The 12,483-nt window shown below is 35.3% G+C and overlaps 1 protein-coding gene across 1 annotated transcript in view; it reads right to left on the bottom strand.

The window, feature by feature from the left end:
• Window positions 1–12,483, bottom strand: part of LOC150103198 (5-oxoprolinase) — a 368,797-nt gene that overhangs the window by 182,833 nt on the left and 173,481 nt on the right. Inside the window, exon 17 of the mRNA XM_090398524.1 lies at window positions 2,704–2,819. Within this exon, the coding sequence (XP_090254650.1) occupies window positions 2,704–2,819 (116 nt within the window). The remainder of the gene's footprint in view (window positions 1–2,703; window positions 2,820–12,483) is intronic.

Here is a 12,483-nt window from a genome sequence, read left to right as displayed (position 1 = left end):
TCACCCTCTTTCTCACAGTTTCCTTTCGTAACTTCCAGGGATGGCCCCTTGTCATGACTCCTTCTCGCTGTTCAAAAAGCGAAAGAACTCCCCAGTGTCAACCCTGTAACAACCTCTCAACAGTTTAAAAGTCTCAATCACATCACCTCTCCCTCTTCTATCCACCAAACTCTGCAGTCCACATTCCCTCAGCCGATCCTCAACTAATATTGTACAGTCCTCTGTACAATGTACCTCTGTACCTTTTCCACAGTTAATTTATCTCCTTCAAATCCACAATAGTCTAAGTGTGGCCTGATCAGAGTCTTATACAACCAGATATTTTCATATTCAACTAGAAATACTCAAATATTATTATTATTATTACACAGGTACCATTACTAGGGAGTTAGAAGACTCATTGTGGAAGACTCCATATTCACACTATACATATCGCACCTCTCCTTGAACTCATTCACTGACAAAGCACTCACGACCACCTTTGGCAACCTATTGCACCCATTCACCACCTTCCAAGCAAAAAACCTAGTCCTAATCCTCTTGCTAACTATACTCTTTTACAATTTTCAGGGGTGACTCCTTCCTGCGATGAACTGAAAAAATATTTCAGTGTCAATCCTATAAAACCTCTTTAATAACTTATATGCTTCTATTCTTCTCATGCTTCCATTATGTTTCTTATTTTTCACCTATCAGTTAATTCTTGAAGCCCTTCTATGGCCTCACTCTCCACCACTTCATACCACATAATCTAGATGACCAAATTTGTGCATAGTAGTTGAGATATGGAGGTATAAAAGTTTGACTGAGGATATTATGCATAATTCAGAAGACTCATTCAGAAGATGAATTTGCAAAACTTCTGCTAATACACATGTTGGCACAAGAATATGTATAAAATTAATCTTAAAGGTACTTGTGGCATGATTATAAATAATAAGTTACACGATAACCACAGTAATTAACTTTAATGAAATGAAAGTACAGATATTTTGTACTGAAAATAACAGTACATCATCAGTGTGTAGAAACAAGCAATCAAAGGAACCGAATTACAAAGTATATACAGCAGTTGGTGGTTCACCAATTAAAAACTGTTGCCACGTGCTGGAAATTAGTATAAATAAATAATATTATTTAAAATATTATTAAACAACTATTTTTGATGGTTACATGGTTTGAGAGATTCTTATCTTATGTAACCATCAAAAATAGTTGCTTAATAATATTTTAATAATATTATTTATTAATACTAATTTCTAGCACACAGCATCAGTTTTTAATTGGTAAACCACTGACTGCTATACGTACTTTGTAATCCGGTTCCTTTGATTGCTTGTTTCTACACATTGATTATGTACTATTATTTTCAGTACGAAATATCTGTATTTTCATTTAATTAACGTTAATTACTGTGGTTATTGTGTAATTTATTATTTATGTATAAAACAAAACTTTATTTGACGAATATTTCAATCTGAGATTAATGGATCATCCTCAGTGTTGGATTTACAGCTTTCTGCATGCTCACATGCAAAAAATATTTCCTGCTCAAATGGCAGGAAAAAAGAAGGCTCAAATGCCATTTCAGCTTTCTGGTTCATCAACAAGCATAATGAGTGCAACTTCTGACCATCAATATTTCCACATTTATCATAATACCACTGATAGTACCAGTGATGATATGACAGAACTAGTGTAATTTCACTTTAAAATAAAACTGACCTACTGATACCATTCTTTTTCAACTCCTGAAGAGATGACTTTTACTGAATAAGGTTGTGCAGTCAACTCTCACTGCAGCAAGCACCACTATAACACACTGACTATAACAAATTATTGAAAATCCTGACCAAAACCTCATCAGATATAATGCTATGCTAAAAAATATTTGCTATAGTAAACTGTCCAGCAAAATAAACTGTTTCTGTGGTCCTCATCAGTTTGTTATAGTGAGAGTTGATTGCAACCATAACAGGAAAACAAGAAATTTCATTTTACTTTTATAAAAGTCTGAGTTATAAAAAAACTGATTTGGATAAGCTTCAGATCAGGAATTAGTATTATAGAGTATACCCCAATAAAAGACTGTGAAGCACTTTACAGTAGGTCAAGAAAAGAACTCTCCAGACCCTTTTCAAAATTTACTAAATTTGATAAATATTCTTGGCTTAGCAGATTTGAAACTATAGTAATTCTAAATATATAGTAATTCTAATTATAGTCACTTCAAAATACATCACTGCTACATTTTTCCCCCTAATTACTGTTGATTACATTAAGTTTTTCTTTAGTTTTTCTGAATAATATTAGAAAGAGTTTTTCTAATCAGTTTTTTTATTTATTTATTAGTGGGTTTAAAGTGATAAAGAGAAAAACAGTAATTAACAGAGTGGATAATAAATCAATCATAATTTTAAAAAAAATAATAATAATTGAATGGGTTTTTTTTCCCAGCAACTACTTGGATGGTTAAAGTATACTATAAGAGCACAAAAGTTTGCTTCTTCCTCTCTCCCACTTTATATTATCGCATAAGATATTTTATGCACTACAAAACTACTATGTTTATTGATTTTTGCAAGAATGTTAAATTATTTCATGCCAGTAATTTTAAAATATGCTTACTTAGGTCACCTCTTAATAAATGAAAGAACTTGTAATATATTTCAATTTAAATCAAAACTGAGGAAAAGCACATACCAATTTTCTTCAATAATAATACAAGGACCATGAAGAACACTGCAACAACCTTTAAGATTTTTCAGTAAGTACACTGGTGTATTTTGATATCCTCCTTCAAAGTAACACTGTGTAACCTACAAATGACAAATGTGCATGTGTGTATATAGATATCACACACACCGTATATTTAAATAATGACAGATTTTTATTTACAGATGTACTGTAAATAGAATGGCACAAAATAATATATACATTTTAATAACTTGCTCTTTTCAACAAGCACATGTGCATTCTTTATTAGTTTTTGCATAGATGCTGTTTGATTGTGATGGTGTCAGTGCTTGTGTAAAACATTTGAAAAGAGAACAATGAGCTATGAAATGGTTGGCCAGGATCATACCATTTTAGGGAGAATCATGCCTGGTGATGAATTGTGGTAATACTTCCAATATGAACTAGAAACAAAATGGCAAAGCATTGAATGGAGTCCTGTGTCTTCAATACAGCAAAAGATTTGACTGCAGAAGTCTTGAGTCAGAAACAATGTTGACTGTTTACTTCAACATTCATAGAATTGTTCATAAGTTCATCGTTCATGGACTTATTCATCTTGTTCATAATTTGTTCTGAAAACCAAATAGTTAACCATCAGTCCTATTTTGGTGTCATGCAACATCTGAATCAACACAGAAGACGAGTGAGAAGGAGGAAGCTCCTTCTCACTGTTGCCGCATAACAAACATGAAAGTTTTTTCACTTCCAAATCCACTACAATGTGTGAATACTTGCTGTTCACCACATTTGGCACTGCAGACTTTTTTTTTTGTTTCTGAAATTGAAAACTAAATTTAAAGCATGTGGTTTGATTCAGTAGATTCACTTGATTCAGCCAAATAATAAAATAGAAAAACTATTTATTGCTAAAAAAGGAACTACTAGTTTCATCTTGCTAGAAAACTTCATTGGGCATAACACAGAAGTAAAAAAAAAAAAAGATATATAAAAAACATTACTTATGTACAATTACCATAGTATTAAATTAAAAATGGATTGCCAACATTTGAATAAATTCTTGGACTAGCTATATTGTTGTGCTCATGAATGAGGCAGTGGTCTTGTGTATTGCCTTGGAAATGTAAAGAGATACAGATATAGAGTAACAATATAGTCTATCTATAAAGACAGACAGATCACATAGTATGAATAATAACTGCCCTAATTCAAACCTGCTAAAAATAAATTCTTCATAATTTGAATTTTTACTTGTCATTTAGAGCAATCAGTATTATTTGTTTTAAAAATGATGTTCTAGATCATAAAATGTTGGGCATTACAATAATTTCCATGTGACATATGCAACAGAATAACAATATTCATTAGCAGGTCTTGATATGGATTTGTGAGTGAGGATAAATGTCATTTGCCTGTGGGAAACAATTATGTACAGAGTGTTATTCATTAATATTACCAAATACAGCAAAACTATGGTCACTAAGTGAAGAAAATTTGATTCCCTTTTCACATCATTCATAGCCATATTGTATAAAATTCATACTATTTAAAAGAAAATACGAAGTTACCCATTCTTATTGCATGAACCAAAAAAAACAAGGTTTCCATAAGTCCACCAAAAATGCTTCTAAATACATAAAAAAACCCAATGAATTATCAGTTATCTGCTTGATAACTAAGCATTATCAAAACTTTTTGCCACAGAGTATAATAATCTTTATTTCTTGGAAATTTATATTAATCAGAACCCAAAATATAAGCTATCTTTGTCTTATATGGTGATATGGTGTAGCAAGGCTTAGGTGTTGGCTATCATTCATTATATCCTTTTAATGGCATTAACTTAACAGACTGTACTAGATGCTGAAACAACCTTATTTGTCCAGTGAAACACCACCACCTCCTCCACCACTGCCATCTTGCTTACTGAAAAGTTGAAGTGGGATGTTTGGGTCACAATAGTAGCCTTTCTAGTTTGACCTGCTTTCTCTATTTACATGCAGTGCAGGCATACTTTGAAGGCATACTAAGCATGCTGAAGGAGATCCAGAAACTCCAACATTCAAATACACAAGTAAAGCATTGTTCTATAAGCAGGCCACTAAATATTACATTAGACTGAACCTGGTTTGGTCACCTGGTTTTCAGAAGGATGAAGAGATGTTGGAAAGGGTCCAAAGGCATCTGACCTCTGGAATGTCAAGTATGAGGAAAGATTGAGAAGATGTAATTTGCAGAGGCTGGTGAACAGGAGGAAGAGGAAAGATATGATAGAAATCTACAAGTTGGTAAGGGGTTGTTATAGGATCAATGCTGGAGAAGTTCTACAGAAAATAGTGGGAGATCGGGGTGGGGGGGGAGAACCAGAAGTCATCCTGGAAACTGTATAAAGAAGGTGTGAGTAGGGGAGTGAGAGGCAGGTTTTTTTCATGCAGAGTTGTAAATGATTGGAATGCCTTGCTTGAGAGTGTAGTGTCTGAAAGGAGTTTGAATGTGTTCAAGGCACGGTATGATGAGCTGTGTGTGTGATAATAGGACCTCCTAGATGAGTCTTTTGACTCCATGAGGTCTTGAGGTAATAATAATAATAATGATGATGATCCTACTACTCATTACTCTGTCAGTGTCTGGAGGGAGTTGAGTATAGTGATATACAGTGGGGGGGGGGGGGCATTCAATGGAAAGAAGACATTAATAATGTGTGAGAGACATGACCCTCTTTTTGCCTCAATACTACATGCTTCCTATCATTAATTAGCTCTTTATAATCACAAACTATGAGAGCACCATAAATAATTATAATCACTACATTACATTGAGTTGGCAAATAAGTTCGTTCGATTTATGCGTTAATACAAGTTTACGCTACTTTGCCTGTCGCTACTGTTGAGCTACCATGTAACGTTGTTGGGCAGTTGAAAGGTGACATTTCACATAACCTTTCAGTGAATTTTCATTCGGCCTTCTTCAATTGCGTGTGTGCATGTAACATATTTTTAGAAATGGAAGGAAATAATGTACATTACCGGCATATTTTGCTTTTTTATTTCAAAAAAGGCAAACGAGCTGCGGAGGCCCATAAAAAAATATGCAGCATATATGGGGATGGTGTCTTAACAGAACGCGTAAGTGGTATGCCAAATTCTGTTCTGGAGATTTTGACGTCAGTGATGCACCAGTCAACCAACTGAGGCTGATTCGAGTGTTGTGAAGGATATCATTGACAAAAATCCATCACAAACAGTGTGGGAGATTGCTGCATTACTGAACATATCCCATACAAGCATTGAAAACCATTTGCACAAGCTGGGATATGTTTCAAAACTCAATGTTTGGGTGCGGCATGAATTGACTGAGGCCAATATGTCTGCTCTCATATCCATCTGTGATTCGCTGCGATGTCACCAAGAAAACGACCCACTTTTGAAGCGGATGATTATGGGAGATGAAAAATGGGTCGTGTATGATAACGTGGTATGTAAAAGATCATGGGGGCACAAGAACGAACTGCTGCAAACAAACTCGAAAGCGGGATTGCATCTAAAGAAGATCATGCTCTCAGTGTGGTGGGATTATAAAGGTGCTGCCCACTACGAGGTGTTACCGTCAGGCAGAACGATTGATTCAACTGTCTATTGCTCACAGTTAATGCGACTGGCCTGTGCAATTGGCACAAAATGTCCTGAATTGGCAAATCGGAAAGGAGTCGTCTTTCACCATGACAACGCCAGACCCACACATCGTTAACAACCAGGAGTAAATTGTTACATCTTGGCTGGGATGTTTTGCCACATCCCATGTATTCACCAGACCTGGCACCTTCCGATTACCACTTATTCCGATCATTGCAGAATTCTCTGAATGAGAAAATCTTCACTAATGAGGAGGCTGTCAAAAGACACCTGGATCAGTTTTTTGCCAGTAAACCTCAGGAGTTTTATGAATGCGGCATTGGTGGACAGATGGCAAGAGATCATTGATAAAGAGTGTCAATATATAACTGACTAGTATGTATTATATATATTAAATAAAATGTGTTTCATTCCACTCTGAAAAACCGAACGAACTTATTGGCCAACCCAATAAAAAAAAACTGCCCCAAAAATCTAAAACAAAAAAAAAATATAAAGCATATTAAAAGAAAAAAAAAAATACGTACAAAATAAAAAGCATCTGCTTCACCAACATTTGTAGTCTTAATAAGCATAAATGATGTGTACTACTATCTACAGACATCTAAAGCTGACATGCCTATTATTAATAATTTCAAATGGTAAATAGTAAACCACTATTCGATTTAATTATCTCAACTATGTACTGCATGATTCCTTCTGCTACAAAGGCACTTATACATACGTCACATTTGATATACCATGCCAGAAAAAGACATACCTGAAAATTTTTTTTTTCTTTTTTCAATTCTCTTAAAATTTCCTTCCTCATTCTGCTACATTCATTTGGCATCTATCATTCTTGAAATTCTGATAACAACTCAACTTCTCTGAAAATGTGTCTTTGAAGCTTGATTTTCTGCCATTGAAATACCTAAAGTGATGTCAACTTCCTTTGGGAAAATTTATTTTATTTTTTAAAATAAAAATGTTTAAAAATAAAAATTTGGGAAGACGTAGAATGAAAATGTAGGTATATAGAAATTTGTCTTATTCAAATGACAACTGGCCAAAGAATGGTTGGTGGTAGAAGTTGCCCAAATGCAATAGGTACTACTTCTGCCCATCCATATCCCCCCCTTCTTTCTTTCTTTCTTTCTCTCTCTCACGCACACCGATGATGCTATTCTAACATCACTTCCCCTCCCCCTCAAAAAAAACCTTGCTAATACCATTCCTCTCCTTTAATTCCTGAAGAAAACTATGATAATGATAAATCACCTTCAACGATGCCAAAAACACATCATTTGCTGCCTTTTTTCCTTTTTCTCTTGGGTTTGGAACACATCAAAAGAGTTCTGAATAGCTTAAATACTAGCAAGTCTTTTAGTTCTAATGCATTCTAATTGCATTTGAGAATTAATGCCCATGAATTATCATCTTTGTGATCTAACATCTATCCTATAGCATGGGAGCTAGTCAATATTTATTAGCCCTTTGAAAATATGGAGATAAAAGCAATCAAATTATCACCTCACTGCCCTCACCACAGATCAATCAAAAATAATGGAGAAGATCATCAAGAGTGTACTGTACTTCTTCACCATCTGGAGACCAATAAAGACCACCAGTATGGATTTTGTCTCTCTCAATCCACAGCAAGTCGTCTAGCCAACTTTAGACACAGGCCATGAAATAAAAGTTTGAAGAAACTCATGTGGTTGCTCTTAACATTTTTATGGCATTTGATTGCAACTAATATAGGTATTGCTTACCAAATCAGAATGTTATTGTCTACTTTCCAAATCTGCAGTTACATTCTCAATTTTCTCTGTGTTCATTTACTACACGTCATGGCATGTTGGGTTTCCTCTCTTCATATTACTAGATATGAAGAGAAGAAATGCTGGATATCACTAAGGAACTATTAAGGATCTATACATAAATAATCTTCTCTCAATGACCTTGGTTCTCTGTTTCCATTTACTGATGAAAGTACACTCCATTCAACCCCTTCAATATTTGACTGATCATGTAATGTGCAAACATATCAAGCTTAAAGATATTCCATAACCAATGCCTTAAACACTGATTTTTGCCCCCATTCTTAGTTTTTTTTTATTTCTTATGTAAAAGATCTCATTTCACCTCTGTTTACCTTTGATCATACCCAGATCCCTTCACCAAGATCAGATCTCACTATTGAGACTAACAGTTGACACTAGGTAATAAAATTATCTACTAACTAAAGATTGTCACAAACATCCATATCCCCATGGGAGGATAGAAATGTTTGTGGATACTATGAGCTTGTAAGCTGGACTACTTTGGACAGACAGGAAGAACTGTAAACACTTGCATTGAATTCAGAACATAAAAATATGTACACTACCATTATTATGACAAGTACACTATCATTGTTGTGACAGTCTATGCAATGGACGATCCTTCAAACAGGATTAAACTTAATCAGTTGAATGCTAACTACAATATAACTCTTAATTGGCCATCTACATGAGGGAGCTGAATCTGAGGTGTCATATTTGTCAGACTAAACTGTTTTTTAATAACTTAAGGATAATTCATAGCCAATGCAGGTATTTCAAATGGAGAATGAAAAGCTTGGGAAAGTGTAATTATATTGAAAGTGAAATAAACAGCTATTTTTTTTATAGGTGTAAACTAATTTTGATTCAGATTTCAATGACCCACTTCTCTCCACTACTTTATCAATCAAGATCCAGAGCTGACCAATTAGCTTACATCACCAGCCACTGGAAACTTACCATGGAAAGGCTCAAAGAAACTGTGCTGTCACTCTTGACAGTTCCAGAGCCTTTGACTGTGTCTAGCATCAAGGCCTCTAAACAAATTGCCATCTGTTGGTCTCCCTGCCACTTTAATTGGGTAGTCTGTAATTGGGTAGTCAGCTTTCTCTCTGGTCATTCTCTGTGAGTTATGGTAGATAGCTCCTTCTCTTCAAGCTTTACCACCAATGCTGGAGTGTCTGTCTCAAGGCTCTGTCCTATCACCAACTCTTTCTCCTACACATAAATGACCTACTCGCAATCACCACTAATCCTATCCACAGATTTATAGATGATACTACTCTCCATTTACCTTACTCATATGACAAACAATGCAGTACTTGGACTGACATCCCAAGCTGCAAGATCATCTATAACTAGTGCCTTAAACATTGATCTACATACTACCCTTCAATGGGACGAGTACAATCTTGTCACATTCAATACTAAAACATGGCCTTGCCTTTTCTTTTGCAAAAGAGATCTTTGCTCACCTACCCTTACCCTCAGTAATACACAAATCATCAGTCAAGACCAGATCTCTCTCTCTGTGCAGACTGACATTTACCTCCAGTCTCTCCTGGCATAAACATATCACATCAATGTTGTTTATTTTTTAACGGTATATATTAGAACACAGAATAATAAGTAAATAATTATTTATTAACTTATTGCTGATATTTCGCTGGTGTTATAACCAGTATCTTCAGAGCACAAAAACACAGTTTGTCACAATATGTGAGACTATACCAACATGGTGTAATCAACGGACTAGTTAAACAAAGTTGTAGCAGCAACACAAAGACTAAAGTCCTGATTTTGGTGCCCTCTATCTGAAAAAAAAAAAAAAAATGCAGTTATCACATAAGAACAACTAACTCTAAGAACAATCTCTCTGACTTGTAAGAGCTTCTGTGCACTTTTGTGTTCTTCCAGTTGATCCTGTGTGCAGGGGTATCCAGAGCATGGTTTGCTAGGCCCGACTTGCCATAGCGATAATGCCGGATGTATCTTTTATGTTCACTGATGTGGATGTTCACAGTTCTTCCTGTTTGATTGTAGTAGGATTGATTACATGAGCAGGGTACTTCGTAGACTCCTGGATGTGATAAAGGAGGAATGCTGTCCTTGGGTGAGCGGATAAGGGTTGCTAATTTGACACGGTCTGAATATGGTGCGTAGTTTACGTTTATTAAGAATTCTAGAAATCTTTTTGGATGTGCCTTTAATGTATGGGATGGTGACTGTTTTGTTGTAGTTCTCTGTGGTGGATAGTGGGAGGGATTTCTTAGGAGCGTTTAGTATTTTGTTTATCTTATGGGGATTATAGCCAATGGCCAAGAAGGTGTGGCGTAAGTGAGCCAGTTCAGCAGCAAGAGCATTGTCATTGGAACAGATTGCTCTCGCTCTGTGAGTTAGCGTTTTTAAAATGCTATACTGTTGAGAAGGGTGATGGTGTGATTGTTTGTGTAAATATCTCCCTGTATGTAAATATCTCCCTAAAAACTGAAAATGATAAGGAACCATCTGGAAGACGAGTGATAGTCCGCGTATTGTGACAAACTGTGTTTTTGCTCTGAAGATGCTGGTTATAACACCAACAAAATATCAGCAATAAGTTAATAAATAATTATTTACTTATTATTCTGTGTTCTAATATATACCGTTAAAAAATAAACAACATGTACGACGAACACATAAGTCTGTCTACACATATCACATCAATAGCTTCCTCAGCATTCAAAAACCTACACATTGAACATGAGATAAGATTTTTTTTTATGTATTTTACACCTAACCAACTCTTATCTTGATACAAATCTCAAATCACACATCTTTAGAATACTGCTCACATGTTTGGAGTGGTGCACCTAAAATTTCTCTAAAAATTCTTGATGCTGTCCAGAATCTGCAAAAGAGTTTTGCAGATTCACTTCAATCTCTATCTCACAGATACAATGTTTTGGCACTGTACCTATTCTACAGATAATTCAATAGCCAATTTTCCACCAAAACTAGCAACCATCATTCCTCCACTTACTGTTGCATAAATTAATACAAGAGCAACATCCCTTTACTGCGCAAATGCAAACACAATAAACCTGCTTCTCCTCTTCCTCTTTTATTCCATCTTCTTGAGGAACAGTCTTTCTCATGAAGCAGTCCAAAACAACAACCTGCAATTCTTCAAAAAATCAGTAAACTTCTACCTCAGTCCTCACCTGCATCCTATACACAGCACTGATGTGCATATAGGTATTTTGATCTCTTGTGTATGAGATATATATATAAAAGAAGTGTTTATCCATATCCCAACTACAGATAATTCGATTTGTTTCTTTACTAAAAAAAAGATTGTAAGATATGGTGACAAAGTGAAAAAAATAACAGTACTTTTATATATTTTGGAAGAGAAAATACTAAAGAACATTTGGCAGTGGTGGCAAGTTGATAGCTAGCTGATGGTGATATTAGTTCAACAGTGGTGCCACTCGCTTCTAATGAGCTGGCTGCTTCCTTCCCACACAGAACTAGAAACTTTCAACTAGTAATATAACAACAAGCTGTGAAAACTTTTTGCTAAATAAAAGTTATAGTTACAGTGACAAAGTGAAAAATTACAGCAACTGTATATTTTTGAACTGAAAATACTAACAGTCTATTGGCACTGGCAGCAAATTTACACATTAGGTAAATGGCAGTCAATGTACCAAGAAAAAAAACAACAACAACAACAAAAAAAAAAAACTAAGATACTACAGAGAAGCCTTTACAAAACTGAGAAACTGTTTTCAGAGTTAGTAACAGCAATGAAGCATTCTCCCCCTAATTGCGACAAATATGGTTTCATTAACTTCCCCAAAATTTGGGAGGCTAATATTCTAACATCACCTTCAAATCCTGGTTTTTCATCCTACATAACAGACAAATCAACCATAAGAACACAGATAATTAACAGACATAATACATTGACCTCACAGACTCATAATACACTGGCCCCATAAATCCATAATAACCAATTCAAGTCAAACACACACAAGCTACATACTGATTGAAAAGAAGTCAACAGATATCCCATGGCAAGGTACACCTGCCATATAATAAGTCCTGTGTTTGTAGCAGGTATAAATTGGAGGAATATGATGTTCCCAAGTAGGTGCAACTGTCTGGATGATATGGCTGAGAATGGAACTGATGGAGTCTGAAAGAGGCATTGCAATAGAATGCCATGTTGCAGGCCTATCTGTTTGATAAATTGGCCATCCCAGGTCAGCAATCAGTGATACTACACTGAGATGGAAATGCAGGGAGTCAACTGCAAGCACTACCCACAGTGGATGACCCATCACACTTACCAAACATGATTG

Source organism: Typopeltis vanoorti, chromosome 9 (assembly GCF_054136105.1).
Source record: "Typopeltis vanoorti isolate ZY-2024b chromosome 9, IOZ_Tvanoo_1.0, whole genome shotgun sequence".
NCBI classification, from domain to species: domain Eukaryota; kingdom Metazoa; phylum Arthropoda; class Arachnida; order Uropygi; family Thelyphonidae; genus Typopeltis; species Typopeltis vanoorti.
Note: the sequence above shows the minus strand (reverse complement) of the source record. Positions and strands in the feature narration are given on the sequence as shown.